This window comes from Achroia grisella, unplaced genomic scaffold, assembly GCF_030625045.1.
Source record: "Achroia grisella isolate CSIRO2021 unplaced genomic scaffold, CSIRO_AGI_Agris_v1 utg461, whole genome shotgun sequence".
NCBI lineage: Eukaryota > Metazoa > Arthropoda > Insecta > Lepidoptera > Pyralidae > Achroia > Achroia grisella.
The window spans coordinates 90190-110197 of record NW_026712871.1 but is presented as its reverse complement, the minus strand read 5'-3'; the positions used below and the strand labels follow the sequence as shown (position 1 = coordinate 110197).

Genomic DNA, 20008 nt, shown 5'->3' with positions numbered 1-20008 from the left:
AAGGATACCTAAGGCAAATGTCCATGGCACTGTTAGTGTATATAGACGTTTGGCACTTTTCATCCCGTTAGCTTGTTTGTCACTAAATGAAGAATTTCTGTATTTTGCCTTTAATTCCAAGCAGTCCTCATTCAATCATACATATACGCTTCTAAGCAATGCTACATTTATTTACGCATATAAGCTCTTGATTTATATTTCTAACTAGCATTATTCGCGACTTCGGCCGCGTGGAATTTAACTTTATTTTTCTAAAATAAAAGTAGCCTAAGTTACTTCTAATTACATCAGCTACCCACCAAAAGAAGTGTCGTCAAAATCGGTCCAGACATTTAAGAGATTAGCCTGAACAGACAGACGGACGAAATTTGAAAAAAATGTTATTTTGGTATATGTACCGTATTTATATTCATATGCATGTAGCAAAAAACGGCAATATCAATATTACAAACAGACACTCCAATTTCATTTATATGTATGATTTAGTATTAATTAAAAAGTATATTGGTTCTCAAAATACACAAAAATATGATGGGCCTATATTATATATATTATAAAATGTATATATGTATTGAAATATAATAGTTATGTATATATTGGAATGTCATTTGATCATTACTGAGGTTTGCGGTTTCACCTCCATGTCTGAATGATGGGTGTCCATACAAAATGTCTTTGGTTTTCAATACAAAATAAACTGAATATTATCCTTAGAAATAGAATAGAATAAAATAGAAATAATACTTGTTTAACTAAAAGTTTATTAAAAATTACTGTTGCTAATTATTTTCTAGTATATTTGATTTGCAGTACTTGTTTATAAAACATATACAATGTTTATAAAAAAATACAGTAATAATACTAATAATAATAAAGATGTTTATTCAGTATTACATCAGTATTCTTATACACAATAATATTTACTATATTTACTGGTAACACTGAATGTGACCCAATCAGCATTTATACTGTAGTATAACTAAATACTACAGCGCTGATTTTCAGTGTGGCCACCACACACGAGACAGCGTACGTAAAAATAACAAAAGAAAATAAAATATACGTTTAAGACTATTTTATAAATAGTACTCGATGTTATTTCTATTCTATTCTATTGCGGTTTAATATTGCTAAAGATAATGTATTCCGAATACTGTTTTATACTTTTTTTTTTCAATATTGTTTATTATTATATCAATTATATAACCGGGATACTTTCTGTATTATTTATACAGAAGTTTACAAATGAAATTATAATTGTTAATAAATCCCGTATATATTATGTATAATAAATACATTTTACCTTAAAAATTCGTAATTGACATTAGTTTCAACAAAAACCAAAGGCAGTCCGTCTGACTGGTCCCCTCCCTCCCCCTCCAGCTGCGGGTGGCTCAAGCTGGCGTGGCACAGGGGCTGGTGCTGCAGTACTCGGCGCTGGCTCCGCTGGGAGCCCCGATGGGCGCTCCGCTGGCGCAGGCCTTCTACTACGGCGCGGCCGCCGCCACCGCAGCCCCCTATGGCATGGGTCTCGACCAGGCTACGCTCAAGGACTTCATCAAGAAGCAGATGTGAGTGATGCTATTTTTAAACTTTCGTGTTTAATATACATTATGTATATTATTAACCGGGTCTTAACACGAATAATTTTATGGCAAATAAAGGTGTTTACTTCTCTAGTTGAAAGACTAGGTTGCACTAGCCGTGGTCACGAGCTGACTGGAGTATTAGTGATGTCAATGTAGATAGGGTCCAGCAGAGTTTTCATTTACAGTCACAAGATTGTTCAACGAAAGTTCGCCACACACAGCACTTACGGTATCCGTATACTTACTGACTGTTGATGCTACTGAACTTTGCTTGAATTTATTTATGACTGGATTCCATGCAGAAGACCACGCTTTCATCTATCTAAATCGCTGTTACTGCAGTCAGCTCGTGACCACGGCTAGTGCAACCTAGTCGAAACGTCGAGATAGGTAAATACTTTTATTTGCCATAAAATTATTCGTGTTAAGACCCGGTTAATAATATAAATAAGATGTAAGTATGGGTTTTTATATTGATTGATGTTGGGCGGCCTAGGTGGTCTACTGGTTTAGCAGATCAGCATATTAATAAATAAATAAAGTATTATTAAAATGATTATTTGTTCACAGCGAATACTACTTCAGTCCGGACAATTTGGCCCGCGACTTCTTCCTCCGTCGCAAGATGGCGGCGGACGGTACAATACCAGTTACGCTAATAGCTTCGTTCCACCGCGTCCGCGCTCTTACAGCTGACGTCCAGCTCGTGTTAGATGCTATTAAGGACTCGGATAAGCTGCAGCTTGTTGCCGGGTTCAAGGTTAGCCCTTATTAAATTATTATATTTTTTTTTTAATTTGCCAAATGAATTTAAAAATGTTTTCAGTTTTACATTGTTTACAACTAGATTGAGGACTTATTCAATAAGTGTTGCTATTCCGTTGATAATTATTAAAATGATGACCATAAAGACTTCAATTGGCCTAATGCACTATGCTTGCTGACATAAAGAGGACCATAAGCTTGTTTACCATTTCAATATAGTGCTGACCTAATTTCTACAGATAGGATATTTATAAAAATGTTTATGATTTCATACCATATTTGATGTTGCCTTCCTCTATATGTAAATATAGTATATATACATATACATAATATATATACTTGTATATTATTTTGCAGGTGCGAACGGCGTTCGAGCCGACAAAATGGCCGATCTTGGATATCGCGTCAGGCACGAATTCGGACGACGGTGAGAAGTCGAAGTTACCCGAAGAGAAGCCGACAGTTGCCGAAGATAATACGAAGGTAAGATTAAGATTAACATTAATGATCAAATAAAAACGAAATGTTTCTGGGATTTAAAAAAAATGTTATAATGAAGTTGAATTTAAAAAATATATAAATATACTAGCTGCCTCAAGGGAACTTCGGCTTCGCGTCATATTTTCCCTGTATTTGTAACATATTTAATTGTAGCTGTAATCCTATTTAGCCTCTCTCGGTAAATGGGTTATATTACACTAAAAATATTTGCAACATGATCAGTAATAATAGTATTAGACTTAGCCTGTTGGCATAGGTTTATAATGTTAATTTTGATAGATCTTAGATATATAATTGCATCACATGTTTTAAATGTTTTAAAAACCCATTTTTTTAACCTACGACCCAAATAAGCAGAGCTTGTTCAATCTAACTGTCTGCATATAGAATAATCGTGGGTGATTCTGTCCCTCTGCCTTTTATTACGCACATTTTTAATCTACTAATGTTTTTATTTAATCTACGGCCCAACTAAACAGACGTATGCTAAAAAAGTCTACAATCAATAATGACACTTAATATATAATGGTTAGCTTCTGATTTCCTATGACACATCTTGATTTTAAATTAAAAGGTATACTTCAATTTTAAAGGTATCCGAAACTGAAGCCTCCAACGGCTCCGATGACCAATCAACCATTCCCACAAACGAACCAACCGTAGCCCAAACAGAACCGACCGTGTCCCAAGTAGAAACAACGGTAGCAGAAGAGAAACAAGCCACGCCGAAAGAAACCGTACAGGAAGTAAAGCCGACAGAGCCAGAAACGCCTGAGGTGGTTGCAAATGAGGTAGCAGAAGAAGCACCGAGCATAGAGGGTGCGAGCGAGACAGTCGTAGAAGATAGTGAAGTCACAGCTAGCGCTGAGGGGGAAGATGAGGTGAGTTTGATTTATGATTATGTAGGGTTTGCTCTAATCACTATTACGCTCCCCCCTCCCCCCCTCTGCGTCTCTCCACTCTCTCTATCTCTCTCTGTCTAACCATTTCTCATTTCATTGGGGGATGGCTCTCCTAGTCTTTCTTCGCCAGGCATATCTGTCCAGGGTCGTCGAGACACTTATTTCGGTTTTCTTCAGGTCGTTATTGATAACAGACTGCCAAGTTAGTAGGGGTCTTCCTCTACGACTGATTTAATCTTATTGTCTATTTAATATTCTGACCCTAATAAATTAGTGCTAGTTGGTAGCTTGTATTCACACATTTCGACTTAAAAATGTAAAATTACAACGATTATTTAAAAAAGTAGCTCGCAATTTCTCATTCTTTTTGTGATGAATAAGCTTTCCGAATGAGCGGTAGATTAAAAGAAACTATGACTACTCAAAAGTTCTTAAAGTAAGTTTATTTGAATAAAGGGTTTTCTATTCTATTCTATTCAGTCTGTACTTATTTATTTTGACGACCACGGTGGTCTTGTTGTTGCTTGTTTGCTAGCACATCAGTTTACTTCCGATGGTCGCGGTTTCGATTCCTCGCACGATGTAAACATGATTGTTTCGGTCTGGGTGTTTGGTAATAATAATAAATAAATAAATTTTATTTCATCTCCACAAAATACATTATTCCAGTTTTTTTATATAAATGCCAACAATAAAAATCACAAATATAATTTGTGGGAAATCTGGAGCCCAAACTGCCACAGCCTGTACCTCAGACACCAGGTCTCCCCTTCATATCAATTTGTTATACATCTAGTTTTAAGTTTAAACGTGGAGTGCATTGAGCACGTGTGGGTGTATATGTGTATGTTTGTATATGTGTGTGTGTGTGTGTGTGTGTGTGAGATGTGAGTGGGTGATCTGTGTAAAATTTATATATAAACTTATAATTACTATTTTACTTATATTATGTGTATTTAATTTATGTATAATGAATTATGGTAATGTATATTATGTATGTATTTACAAAAAAAGTCTTAATGTTGTATTATAATAGATATTATAAATCATATTAAAGAAAACAATATTTTACCATTACCATGTCTATATATATTTGAAATGTGTTTATTTGTAAAAAGAAATATTGTTCGAAATTAATTCTAAAAATCGAAGACTAAGAATACAAAATAAATTGATGATACCGATGCAGAGACTTCACATGTTTCAAAGAAATGGTTATTGCATGGCCATTAAATTATACAATAAATTGTCTGATGGTGTAAAAATATTACCATACGCTCAATTTAAAGCGAAATTGTTTTTATTCTGTAGAAGATCTTATATCTAACTGTAATTTATGAGAATTTAATATATTTATCTAATATCTATTAATCTAATTTTATTATAATTTAAAAATTTATTTATATTGGTAGTAGTTTACACAATTTTATGGTTTTAAATAATTTACACACTTTTAATGGTAAATATGCTGAACACCTTATTAATTGTTGTGTAAGATCTGCTCTATGCAATTACCAGTATTTTGTAAATAAACATTCATTTCATTTCATTTCAACTTGATGTTATTTACTTCAGGAAACAGAGAGAAAGGGCGATTCTAACGATGACCCACCACTGCAGTCGGAACACACCGATGATAAACCTGGAGAGAAGAGGTAAGATTTGATTCATTATGAATGAATGAATTAAGAGCCACGCTCTTGCCGGTGGAGCTCTCAACTTTCTACCGTCTTGATTTGATTAGAAAATAATAACACAAATACGTATAACTAGCGGGTTAACCCGCGTGAAATAGCCTGTGTTATTTTTAAATATAAGCTATATTACTGCAGTTTAATTAAAACCTGTTAAGTAGTTTTTGCGTAAAAGAGTAACAAAGATCTATCCGTACTCACAAACTTTCGCGGAGATTTTCTACTCGGGGATTATACCTGGCTTCCCATTAGTTAGACAAACTATAGCTCAGCATCCTTGGATAAAAAATATATTCACATTGGTAAGGGGATCGTGTAATAATCCCTAGTATTGTACATTAGTGTACTATGAACCTCGTAACGATAGTGGTCGCAGCCCGACTGCGGCCACTTTGAACCGAGGTGAGAGAGACGCGGCGCAACCGAACTGAGAAGGCGCACTGCCTTCTACGGCTCATACGCGACGCTACAGTGTTTATATATAGTATATGTAATGCGTTATACTAGATTATATGTACTATACTAATATTATAAATGCAAAAGTAACTCTGTCTGTCTGTCTGTCTCGCATTCACGCCAAAACTAGTGAACCGATTTAAATGAAATTTTGTACACTCATTTTCTAGACCCTGAGAAAGGACATAGACTTTTTAATGCGAAAAAGGGTTCTAAGGACTTGAAAGCGGAGATCAAAGATTGTATGGTATTATCGTCATTTTTAAAGCTAGAAGCTTCAATTTTTTAAACTGTTGATTAAATATAAACAAATATGACATTCAAAGTTTGTATATGGAAAATCGTTATTCGTCGTCTATTTCTCGCGGACGAAGCCGCGGGCACAGCTAGTTATACTATACTAGCTGTCCAGGCAAACATTGTTTTGCCTTAAAATAAAAATAAAAAATAGAGGTGGACTACCCCTAATATTTAGGGGGATGAAAAATAGATGTTGGCCGATTCACAGACCTACTCAATACGCTCACAAAATTTCATGAGAATCGGTCAAGCCGTTTCGGAGGAGTATGGGAACGAAAACTGTGACACGAGAATTTTATATTTAACATATACACGTACATAAATACACATTTTTATAAGTGTGTGTATTGTCACAGACGCAAGAAACAAATGGTGGGGATATTCCCCCTGGCCACAATGGGGGGTCCGTTAGTTGCGCCGGTGTCGAGTCTGTTGCGCGCTGTACCGCCTCCACCGTTGCCCAGGTATGTGCTTTGTTTTATATTAACGAATATGCAACGGTCTTTTTAAACTACGTAGATGGCAAACAAGGATACGGCCCGTCTGATGGAAAACGGTTAACAAATTTATAGCCTATATGTTAGTATAAATATTATCGTAATGTTTCATTAAAATCCATTCAGTAGTTTTTATTTGAAAGAGCAACAAATCATCCATCCATATACACACACGCTTCCACATTTATAATATTAGTGTTAGAGTTAAAAATCTTCAAAATGAAACTTTGGTTGTATTCAACAGTTTATAATTCTGAACATTGACCCCTTCGTTCACATTTCAAAATCAACTCCCCGTTCAGAGGAGTGGCGTTCATTTAAAGACTTCCATTAAGTCGTTAAACAACTTATTTTGTTTAGCAACTGAAATTAATTTACAACGCTTATAAAGTTTTATAAATATCTACATTAAATAATAAATATGAAAATAAAATGTTAACAATCCATACTAAATACACTTTCTGCAAATAAAACAAATATCTTTATACAGAATGTTCCGGACAAACCGCGGAACAACCCCACTATTGGGCAGCACGCCCCCACTGCTGGGCGGATCGAGCGGTGGTGTTCCGCATCACGATTTTCTCAACCCTGATGTACCAGAGTTCGTGCCACAGGCCAGGAGACAAGGTAAGAAACCTAACGACTCTCAACCGTCTTAACAGTTAAGACTAAAGTCTAGAGTTATACTATATACCAAACTATATACGAACTCTAGTCAATGCCTGATAAACCAGACTGCTGCCTCTCAACTGCCTAGCAGTCAACACTAGGCTTCCAAGCTATATCCGATCTCTATTCAATGCCTGATGATGCCTTGATCAGAGGCGAAACACGTGCCCCGATATGGATGTAAACTATAGTTTTAAAAACTCGAATTTACATACTTTCAATATATAAATAAATGGAAGATTTAGTATTTGGTTATTGATAAAATGTTTGTTTTATATTTACAATGATTATTATTAGTTTTTTTAGTTTAGTTTTGTTTTTAATTAAGTTTTTAAGCTTCTGCAGACATACTGATTTGTTGTTGTACTAATAATTATTAATTATTTTATACTATTTATGTCTGCAATTAACTTTGATTATAATAAAATACCTATATACACAACACACTTGAATGTAAATACATGCCTATAATTAGTCAAAATCACGGGATCTTACCACGTACCACCACGATCACGGGTAAACAGTTTACACGTGAAACAATAAACAGTTTACTCAGCAAATAAATATAAAACGTGGTAAGATCCCGTGATTTTTACTAATTATACGTATAAATAATGACCGCGTCAAGCTTAAAACAGTATATAAATACATGTCCTAGTAACATACCTAACAATGTAATATTTTCTTAACAGAAGAGTTAAGTGCCGATAAATCCGAGGCGGAGGACCGGCAAGGTTCAACTACGATCAGCCCCAGTTCTGAAAGAAGCGGCACCGATGTCTGGACTGAGGTGAGTTTTGTATAATATCATATATGTATATATATACACACACATAAAAAAATGTTTGTGTTGTACAATACAGCAACAGTAATTGAAACAATAGTAGGTGTACATAAAGTAAAAAATATGTTGTGGAAACTTCATATATAAAGTTTTAAAACTAATATTCAAAAATAAAAACTTACGATTAGACAGTAAACCACTATCCTGCTATACCTGGTAACATTATTTGAAAAGTTTACATTTACACCTGTCTCCGAGACTAAAATACAAACTGTAGTTGCTTAACTAGTTGGTTGTATATTTATTATTTTGATTGTATGTGTATTTAACATATTTATGAACTGATGAATAACTAGCACTAAGCTAGTTGGTAGTTAGTATACACCCATTTCAACTTAAAAATCTAGTTACAACAATTATTTAAAAGAGCAACACGCAATTAAGTTTCTTGATCGTTCATCTTGTAATGAGACAGCTTCCCGAATGAGCGGTAGATTAATAAAATAAATATCACTATTCGTGCTGAAATTTAAGTATATTTGAATAAAGAATTTTCTATTCTATTCTATGATATTGATGAAGGAATTGTTTAGTAGTGCCTAGTGTTGTACATTAGTGTACTATGAACCTCGTAACGATAGTGGTCGCATCCCGAGTGCGGCCACTTTGAACCGAGGTGAGAGAGACGCGGCGCAACCGAACTGAGAAGGCGCACTGCCTTCTACGGCTCATACGCGACGCTACAATGTAATATCCAATAGAAAATAACTATCAGTAGACTAGTAGGAGAGAAAATCGTCTTTGTGGTTACCCCAGACTCACTTATTTCAGTCGCCAAGCTTGTTTTGTCGTGTCATTGAAACACGAATGTATAATTGTATAGACTGCATATTGGGCAGTGAAATTACAGTCTAAGTGCCATGAAGTCAATCTTCTAGAATGACAACACATCAGTGGTATCAAAGATGTTACATGATAACGTGGTGCCATATCTTAGCCAACAACATAACATATCTTAGTAAGAAAGCTGCTTGACAACTGATATATTCGAGACTGCACTACTTACTTTCGTGGTAAACAACCCTGAATAACACAGTATTTGTAAGAAATTAAATATCTTTATTCATGTAGGTCTATTAAAGACTCTTATGATATGTCAAATCTACCGTCAATTCGGAGTGCTTTCAAGCTGTGAACTGACAAGAAACTCAGCTCTTATTATTTACAAATGAACTTGTACATGTTTTTATAAAAATACAGATTGATTTTTAATTCTAATTTATTAAGATTAGTTCGAAATGGTTAATGTTTATTTAAATGTGCAGGTGAAACGTCGCACAAAAGCGGGGTCCCGCGAGCGAGCGCCTCCTCCGTCAGCGGAGCCCGAGTACGAGGAGCAGCGCGAGGAGCTGCACTTTCAGCTCGACGAGGAGCTGGACCTACCGCCGCCGAGGCACAACACCTTCACTGATACCTGGTTAGTGTCATTGGTTTTATATCTTTTGAATGGCATTTGTTTGATAGTCCATTTATTGGTGAATGGTAAGCGTCGTCTTTAGACATATGTTTGTTTAATGTGTGTTTTAGTTTTCTACTGAATAAATATCATTTCATTTCATTTTATTTCATTACATAAGCATGAATACAACGTTAAACTGTTTAAAGAATGAAATAATCGTACTTCCTTCTTATTTTTTTTCGAATTATTCTAACTTTCGGCCACAGCTGGCTTTTACAGCTTTACATAATACAGAAGGGGGCGAGTGCAGATGGCACTCCAAACCAAAGAACTTATGGAGCGGCTGAAGATCAACTCCCGCTAACGGATACGACTTTAGTCTGAGGGCACCGCTAGGAATTAGAACTTCTGCTCAGTTTTGTGTTTTATTTAGATTCCTGTTTGAATTGTACTGTCATGTTTTAATGGAAATGCATGTATTGTTGCTAACACAGTTTGACAATATTTAAGTACTTAAGTATGAAGGTGATAATAAAAAAACACAATTATTGTTATACAACAAATTGGACGGGGATCAATCGTAGGCCACTAGTATGTTAATATAATTTGCTTATAAAACAATATAGTATCTACATACTACATGTAATAAAGATACTAGTAATTTCCACCCCAGTCTGACAGGGGATCGATCGTAGTGGAGACTAGTACGCGGGTAAATATATATTGAAAGAAGTCATCCCGTATATATAAAAATGCACTGTATGTCCACTGTATATGAATGAATATAGCATATATAGTTACTGCGAATAAAGTGCGAAATTATAGTACTTACTAGGCGTTCCAGGTGATTCGCAAAGTGGGTTGATTGGGTGCATTGTTGGTACTACAATTGTATAAAAATCATGTGTTTTATGGTATTTTTTATGTACTACTAACTCTTGGTGAGTTGAAATCTTTATTTTTTAATGATTTAAACGTTCAAATAATATAGATTTTACTTTTTATTATTTGTCACAATAGTGGCATATAACCCATCTGATGGTATTATTTTTTTCTGCTACCGTCACTAGATTGTCCAACGAAAGATCGCGACACTGTTTAAAAATAACTGTAATTATCTTTACACCTATGTAAATAGTTATAAGAGTAGAAATAAATAAATAATAATTATAATGACCCATACGTACGGTGGTCGCCAGGTCGGATTCGGAGTCGGAGTTGGAGTTCACGGACCGGGACATCGGGCGGCTGCTGATCGTGACGCAGACTCCCGCGCGCGTCGCCAAGCACGACCACGACCGGCAGGGGGACTGGACCACGCGCACCAAGATCTCCCAGGACCTCGAGCAGGTGACACCCACGATACTTCTTACTATATAATATACGACCTTCCGTCCAATATTAGAGATATTATAATAGAATTTAATTCCGACCATTTAGAAATTCTGTTTAGATCTTTATTTATATATTAAGTAGAAGTAGAAGTCTCACTAGGCATTAATGATATATACAGCTGAAAATCATCAGCATATAGTTAATAATAATGTAATAATAATCTCAGGACAATTCACACAGCGCCATCTAGATCCAAGTTAAGCTAGCCAAAGCTTCTGTTATGGGTAATAGATAATTGATACAAATACATAGATATTTTTTTTCGTAAATATATACATATTATACATAGAAAATACCCAGACCTATACGAACAATCATACTCATGAATACAAATGTTTGTGCCGTGCGAGGAATCGAATCCGCGACCATCGGACGTAAAGCGGTGTGCTAGATCGCCAGACCACCGTCAAATAGTTGGTTCTGACAGTAATTTATAAAAAGCAGTGGTCCAAGAATTGAGCCCTGAGGAATATCTCTACGTATTGCAAGTGGCTGTGACGATAAAATATACATATATATAAGGAAAACATTGTATAGATATATTACTAGTTGACCCAGCAACATTAAACTAAACAGGAAATACATAGTCTGTTTATGATAATGAAATGGTGCACCCACCTGCGCTAACGGTTTACGCTGGCGGAGCACCAGTAGAGGATGATAAGATGAGCATGAGATCAGGTTAGTTAGTCCATCGTGACAAATTCAGCAAAAATTTATCACGATGGTTTCCAAGGGGAACCGCGTGGAGGTCAACCTGATGTGGTACATTGCTAGCAATAAGACCAATAATAAGGTATCAGTTCACATCACTGACAACCCCTTTTCCTGCTGGAAATACATAAGTCTGCCCCCTGCTACACAGGATACGTTTAGTGCAGAGACCGTTGTAAATAAAAGCAACTGATCACTTTGTTTAATTGTCATAGGTTAAGTTAAGTTATAATCTATATCTGAAAAGCTGTGTCACATGTGAAATGTTTTTCTTGAAATAAATATTATTATTATTATAACTAAAGATATTTTTATTTTTTGAATAGAAAATATTCAATGTATTGATTTGTTACAGGTCATAACTGATGGTCTAAGATATTATGAAGAGGATTTGTGGAATGATTCCGAATATACATCGGTAAGTTACATTACACTAGCTGTTTCTCTTAACTTTGTCTGCATTTTTTGATATCAAACAATCTTTGCCCATCCTTGTTGTATAATCTATTGTCACGTTAAATTTCATTAAGATTCGTTCAAACCTTTAGTTGCGAATATTATCTTAAACTTACGTCATATGTTATTAAGGTGGGGGTAGGTTGACAAAGTGTGACATTGTATGTCAAAGTATGACATTGTATGTCAAAGAGTGACGTTGTATGACAAAGTGTGACATTGTAACACAAGATGTTGGGGCAATCACAAACTTTGTGGAAAAAATTAAATCACCAAAAATTATAAAATTTAGGATTTCTCCTTAGAGGAATTCTTATCACATTTCAATTTTATTATACTATACTAGTATTAAGCATTTATAATAGTTTTATGGATACTGCTATATATTATATATTATACTAGCAGACCCGGCCACGCGTTGCTGTGTTGTGTTAGCCAATGGTTAAGGTTAAATAATATTGCGACTATAAATTGTAAGCTATCCTATCTTTCAAGTTGGATCAAATTGCACACAATGTGCAAATCAAATTTGTAATCGGTTCAGTAGTTTAGGAGTCCATCGGGGACAAACAACGTGACACGTAATTTTTATATATAGAGATTACTTCAAGACATCATCTGGTTTGTTTTTTTTCTGAAATGTCGTAAAAGTTCTTTTAAATTATGATAATGCACTGTATGTCCACTGTATATGAATCAAAATAGCATATATAGTCACTGCGAATAAAGTGCGAAATGATAGTACTGACTAGGCGTTCCAGGTGACTCGTTAAATGGGTTGATTGGGTGCAATGTTGGTACTACAATGATTTATCTGAATGTATTTATTGTAAATCAATATAAGAAATAAATTGCAGAATGTAATTTTACTATGTCTGTATAGTTAATTCTTATGTATTGAAGATAAATTTTAGTATAGTATGTTAAAGGAAATATATGTAAAAAAAAAATTCAAAATAGCTTTAAAAATTATTACAGATTCTTATTGCAGATTCTATTGGAATCTGTATAAAAAGAAATTCAAATTTGAGAGTCATTGCGGTTTCTATTGGAATTGCACTGTCTATTTGTAATTGGGGTATTAGTACGGGTGTAGTAATATCAGGAGTAATAGTTAAAAATTTCTTCCAAGAGTATGTTTGTAAAATGTGGTAGAATATACCTGGATTAATTGCAACTAGCAATTAATCCACTATCTCCCTTGAAATTGGGAGTAAGCTATATACATTTTTTCAAAGAGAATAGTCAGTTATCGAGTAGAATAGAACAATTTGTTCGTTCGCTAGGTCGGCTGGAAGATATCTCTCTCAGAGACGAGCCCATCCTTGCTCTTTTTATAGATATGGTGCTTTTTATTACATATATAAGTGAGATAAAGAATATTAAAAAAAATATTGTCGTGTGGGTACAATAATTCGTAGAAGCATATCGGTACCATAGACGCCTCGAAACTCGCGGCGTGACTAGACTCTCGACGTCGAGTCAGTCCCGGTCCGCGTGCGTGTAGGTGTGTAAGTGTGTATGTCTGCGTCACAGTGGGGCGGCAGCCAGTCGTCGTACCGCACGGTGTGCGTCATCAGCCGCGAGCAGTTCGAGGCGGCGGTGCCGCCGGACAGGCATCCCAACCCCGCCGAGCCCCCGCCGCCGCCCCCGCGCGCCGCCCGCGACCACCAGCGCAGGGTGAGTCCGCCACACACCCGCCCTACACACGCACCACACCCCAACCCCGCCGAGCCCCCGCCGCCGCCCCCGCGCGCCGCCCGCGACCACCAGCGCAGGGTGAGTCCGCCACACACCCGCCCTACACACGCACCACACCCCAACCCCGCCGAGCCCCCGCCGCCGCCCCCGCGCGCCGCCCGCGACCACCAGCGCAGGGTGAGTCCGCCACACACCCGCCCTACACACGCACCACACCCCAACCCCGCCGAGCCCCCGCCGCCGCCCCCGCGCGCCGCCCGCGACCACCAGCGCAGGGTGAGTCCGCCACACACCCGCCCTACACACGCACCACACCCCAACCCCGCCGAGCCCCCGCCGCCGCCCCCGCGCGCCGCCCGCGACCACCAGCGCAGGGTGAGTCCGCCACACACCCGCCCTACACACGCACCACACCCCAACCCCGCCGAGCCCCCGCCGCCGCCCCCGCGCGCCGCCCGCGACCACCAGCGCAGGGTGAGTCCGCCACACACCCGCCCTACACACGCACCACACCCCAACCCCGCCGAGCCCCCGCCGCCGCCCCCGCGCGCCGCCCGCGACCACCAGCGCAGGGTGAGTCCGCCACACACCCGCCCTACACACGCACCACACCCCAACCCCGCCGAGCCCCCGCCGCCGCCCCCGCGCGCCGCCCGCGACCACCAGCGCAGGGTGAGTCCGCCACACACCCGCCCTACACACGCACCACACCCCAACCCCGCCGAGCCCCCGCCGCCGCCCCCGCGCGCCGCCCGCGACCACCAGCGCAGGGTGAGTCCGCCACATTCACCCGCCCTACACACGCACCACACCCCAACCCCGCCGAGCCCCCGCCGCCGCCCCCGCGCGCCGCCCGCGACCACCAGCGCAGGGTGAGTCCGCCACACACCCGCCCTACACACGCACCACACCCCAACCCCGCCGAGCCCCCGCCGCCGCCCCCGCGCGCCGCCCGCGACCACCAGCGCAGGGTGAGTCCGCCACACACCCGCCCTACACACGCACCACACCCCAACCCCGCCGAGCCCCCGCCGCCGCCCCCGCGCGCCGCCCGCGACCACCAGCGCAGGGTGAGTCCGCCACACACCCGCCCTACACACGCACCACACCCCAACCCCGCCGAGCCCCCGCCGCCGCCCCCGCGCGCCGCCCGCGACCACCAGCGCAGGGTGAGTCCGCCACACACCCGCCCTACACACGCACCACACCCCAACCCCGCCGAGCCCCCGCCGCCGCCCCCGCGCGCCGCCCGCGACCACCAGCGCAGGGTGAGTCCGCCACACACCCGCCCTACACACGCACCACACCCCAACCCCGCCGAGCCCCCGCCGCCGCCCCCGCGCGCCGCCCGCGACCACCAGCGCAGGGTGAGTCCGCCACACACCCGCCCTACACACGCACCACATCCCAACCCCGCCGAGCCCCCGCCGCCGCCCCCGCGCGCCGCCCGCGACCACCAGCGCAGGGTGAGTCCGCCACACACCCGCCCTACACACGCACCACATCCCAACCCCGCCGAGCCCCCGCCGCCGCCCCCGCGCGCCGCCCGCGACCACCAGCGCAGGGTGAGTCCGCCACACACCCGCCCTACACACGCACCACACCCCAACCCCGCCGAGCCCCCGCCGCCGCCCCCGCGCGCCGCCCGCGACCACCAGCGCAGGGTGAGTCCGCCACACACCCACCCTACACACGCACCACACCCCAACCCCGCCGAGCCCCCGCCGCCGCCCCCGCGCGCCGCCCGCGACCACCAGCGCAGGGTGAGTCCGCCACACACCCGCCCTACACACGCACCACACCCGCAACCCCGCCGAGCCCCCGCCGCCGCCCCCGCGCGCCGCCCGCGACCACCAGCGCAGGGTGAGTCCGCCACACACCCACCCTACACACGCACCACACCCCAACCCCGCCGAGCCCCCGCCGCCGCCCCCGCGCGCCGCCCGCGACCACCAGCGCAGGGTGAGTCCGCCACACACCCGCCCTACACACGCACCACACCCCAACCCCGCCGAGCCCCCGCCGCCGCCCCCGCGCGCCGCCCGCGACCACCAGCGCAGGGTGAGTCCGCCACACACCCGCCCTACACACGCACCACACCCCAACCCCGCCGAGCCCCCGCCGCCGCCCCCGCGCGCCGCCCGCGACCACCAGCGCAGGGTGAGTCCGCCACACACCCGCCCTACACACGCACCACACCCCAACCCCGCAAACCCCAAAGTTCACGGCTCTGAAACGGTTAAGAACAACACATATATGATTAGAATAAGGTGCTCTTATTGCTAAAAACAATCTTTTCAAGACGCGCTCACACCCTGCCACCACCACCCCCGCAATCTTCAGAGTATTTACCCTTCTGGAAATGGCGGGTGCTACATATACATTACAAATAGATAGACTAAACTTTATTAAAAACAAATGTATAATTACAATAAAGCAGCCTTATTGCTAAAAGCAATCTTTTCATAACACGCTCACACACCTACGCACATACGCGTATTAGATAATTGTTTAGTACTTCTAACTAACACTCAAACATTGACTAAAATGAAAATGCTTCAAATGGGCATGTTACTTAATGTATTTCTTGTACAGGGTGCTCAAAATGAACAAGGCACACAAGAAACCGGCAGTAAGGCCAAGAGACCGCGCCGTACAGCACGTTTCTACGCCGCTAACAAGGACCCGCACGCTACTGATGTCATGTACGTATTACTTTCTTTATATCGAATCGAATCGAAGGATCATGATCCGTCGAGCCGGATATTAGAAATTCTACACAGATTTTTTTTATTAAAATGTCTATCTGTAATAACGCTACTGCAACACAGTTTATTGTCCAAGCTATTTTGTGTAAGCCATGACTGATCACATGGACGCCCAAAGGCCATAAGCTTGATAGACAAAAAAGAATTATAAGAATAATGGTTGGCAACCCTGAACGTGGATAGATGGAAAGGGAGAGGACGACCGAAATAAAGACTGGATTGTGAGAAAATGATATGAGTAAAAGGAGAGTAAGGTCACGACCGATAGGGTTCAATGAAAGAAGATGACATATTGCGCCGACCACAAATAATGGGATAAAGGCAAGGCAATGATGATGATTGGCAACCCTATACTACGTTATAATAATATATATTACCAATTGGTAAGTATATTAATATTATTTTTGTATTACAGTACGAGCAGGAAGCACAAGACGAGGCATAGCCTCAACCCTCCCGTGGAGCACCACGTGGGCTGGATCATGGACGTACGCGAGCATCGCCCGCGCACACACAGCACCGGGTTAGTACGCACACACGCACACACATCACTCGAAATCAGTAGAAATTACTGGCTCATCCAATTCTGCCTATAAACGCAATACTGAGTGGTACTACATCACGTCATATGTATTTAAAATATATATATATATATATATATATTTGTATCTGTTGTCTAGAACCCATAACACAAGTTCTAGCTAGCTAACTAGAGACAAGACGGCGTGGTGTGCATTATCCTGATATATAAAAAGCAGAGTTGTAAAAAAAACTATAAATTTACATACAAACTTTAGTTTAACAGTTCCAACATCAATTTATTACTATTACTATAACACAAGCAACATACTCGTGTTAAATTTCGTGTTGTTTGTACGTCTAGTTCATCGCTGGGCACCTCCCCAACGCTGGGCTCGTCGTGTGGTTCAGTGCCGCAGTCGCTACCCGCGTTCCAGCATCCGAGCCACGGACTGCTCAGAGAGAATCACTTCACGCAGCAGGCCTACCACAAGTACCACTCGCGGTGTCTTAAAGGTAAAGTTTATATATATAGTTTTACTATTACCTGCCTTTATATGTACGCTCTTTCACACGGGAATCGCCTTTCACGCAGGAAAGAAATAATCTTTATTCAAATAAACTTAATATAAGCACTTTTATTTATTTATTCCTATTAGTAAATAATAAATAAATTACATTTAATCATATACAATTTGCAGAGCATTACAAATCGCAATAATCAATGAATTGTTACAGAACGAAAGAAGCTCGGCATCGGCCAATCGCAGGAGATGAACACCCTGTTTAGATTCTGGTCGTTCTTCCTAAGGGACCACTTCAATCGCACCATGTATAATGAGTTCAGGTGAGTTACAAATAGACATATATTTCAGCAAGCTGTATCTATAATATACTAAAATTATATTTTTAATAAATATTTAAGAATCTATCAATTTTTTTTTATTCTTGGGAGTTTCAGTATTACATAAAAATTTATGGAAAATTTTAAAGGGGTTTCCACTAATGTAATACCTAAGGGCCTGGCTAAAATTAGTTACAATATTTCAACATAGATGGCGCTCTAGTGTTAGGTGATTGAAGCGCATTTACTTTTTTATTTATGATTGTTGTAAAGTCAGTCTTTAATACAGATACGTCAAATCTATACCGGTGTTTTAATTAATAACATATTAGGAAGTTAAACAAACATTGTTTTTTTTTTTTTTTAGATCATAATGTTTGTTTAACTTCCTAATATGTTATTAATTAAAACACCGGTATAGATTTGACGTATCTGTATTAAAGACTGACTTTACAACAATCATAAATAAAAAAGTAAATGCGCTTCAATCACCTAACACTAGAGCGCCATCTATGTTGAAATATTGTAACTAATTTTAGCCATTCCGCCCACCAAGAATATAATTCTTTCTCAATCCGCCCACCAAACCGCATTAATTATCTCCTTGTGTAGGTTTGGGGATATCATTGGGCAAAGGAATTAATTTTGAAAGTGGACGTTTCAAAATGGAATTTTTGCATTTAACAGTGACAACTCTCACTTCTCTATCTGGTCCTGTATGTAATTCTATTATTCGTGCCAGCAACCATTTTGAGGGTGGCATGTCCCTTTCTTTAAGTATTACCAGGTCACCTATTTTTGGATTTTCAGATTTTGAATTCCATTTATATCTTTGTTGCATAGTATGTAAAACCTCCTTGGACCAGCGGTCCCAAAAATGTTTCATCATTCTTTGTACCAGTTTCCATCTATGGAGTGGACTAATAACATCTCCTGTATCCTGCTTATCTGGTATCATTATTACTGGTTCTCCTATAAGAAAATGTGACGGTGTTAAGGGAATCAAATCATCTGGATGGTCGCTAAGTTGACATAGAGGCCTGGAATTTAGACATCCCTCTATCTGGCACAATACAGTAGACATTTCTTCGAATGTTAATGTTGTATCTCCGATTGTTTTAAGTAGATGTGTCTTCAGGGATCTTATATTGCTCTCCCAAAGACCTCCGAAATTAGGTGATCTTGGAGGAATAAAATGCCAAGTAGTTCCATCATTTTCTAGTAATTCAGCGACTTCTTTGATAACACCACTCATACTCTGATTCAACATTTGTGTTAACTCATTCGCTGCACCAACAAAATTCAAGCCATTGTCACTCCACATGTCAGAACAGTGACCACGACGTGATACGAATCTGCGGAATGCTGCCATGAAACCATCAGTAGTAAGGTCGCTCACGGCTTCTAGATGAATGGCCTTAATCTTCATACAAATAAAAAGAGAAATGTACCCTTTATAGGATTTTTGTCCTCTACCCTTTGACACACGCATCTGTATGGGGCCAGCAAAATCCACACCACATGACTGAAATGGTCTCCCTGGATTGACACGTACAGACGGTAATTCTCCCATGAGTGGTTGTTGTGGTTTAGCGTTATATCTGATACATAATGTACATTTACTTAGGATTTTTTTTACTAACGGTTTCAATCTAATTATCCAATAACGGGATCTGATGTAATTCATCGTCAGAGCAGTTCCTCCGTGCATCACTCTTTTATGTGCATCTCTTATCAACAACTCCGCCAAGTGAGTTTTATTTGGTATTATTATTGGATGTTTATGTTCTTGAGATATTTTTGCAGCTTGCAAACGACCACCCACTCGCAATAAGTCATTTTCATCTATATATGGTGTTAAGGAGATGAGCTTACTACGCCTTTTTAATATATTTTTCTCCTTTAAATCTGCAATTTCTTCTTCAAAATTATAAATTTGAATTACCTTAATACAATTATCTAATGTAGTCTTCATTTCAGCAGCAGTAAGGT

General features: G+C 40.7%; 1 protein-coding gene across 1 annotated transcript in view; it reads left to right on the top strand.

Annotated features, from left to right (window-relative positions):
* LOC131845246 (titin) overlaps window positions 1-20008 on the top strand; it is an 89164-nt gene that overhangs the window by 55902 nt on the left and 13254 nt on the right. The window contains exons 8-25 of the mRNA XM_059194285.1: window positions 1384-1571; window positions 2160-2349; window positions 2712-2837; window positions 3449-3736; window positions 5333-5412; window positions 6564-6671; window positions 7195-7334; window positions 8069-8166; window positions 9486-9637; window positions 10819-10969; window positions 12084-12146; window positions 13721-14656; window positions 14713-15648; window positions 15704-16045; window positions 16481-16590; window positions 17069-17176; window positions 17537-17688; window positions 17911-18019. Coding sequence (XP_059050268.1) covers window positions 1384-1571; window positions 2160-2349; window positions 2712-2837; window positions 3449-3736; window positions 5333-5412; window positions 6564-6671; window positions 7195-7334; window positions 8069-8166; window positions 9486-9637; window positions 10819-10969; window positions 12084-12146; window positions 13721-14656; window positions 14713-15648; window positions 15704-16045; window positions 16481-16590; window positions 17069-17176; window positions 17537-17688; window positions 17911-18019 — 4277 coding nt within the window. The remainder of the gene's footprint in view (window positions 1-1383; window positions 1572-2159; window positions 2350-2711; window positions 2838-3448; window positions 3737-5332; window positions 5413-6563; window positions 6672-7194; window positions 7335-8068; window positions 8167-9485; window positions 9638-10818; window positions 10970-12083; window positions 12147-13720; window positions 14657-14712; window positions 15649-15703; window positions 16046-16480; window positions 16591-17068; window positions 17177-17536; window positions 17689-17910; window positions 18020-20008) is intronic.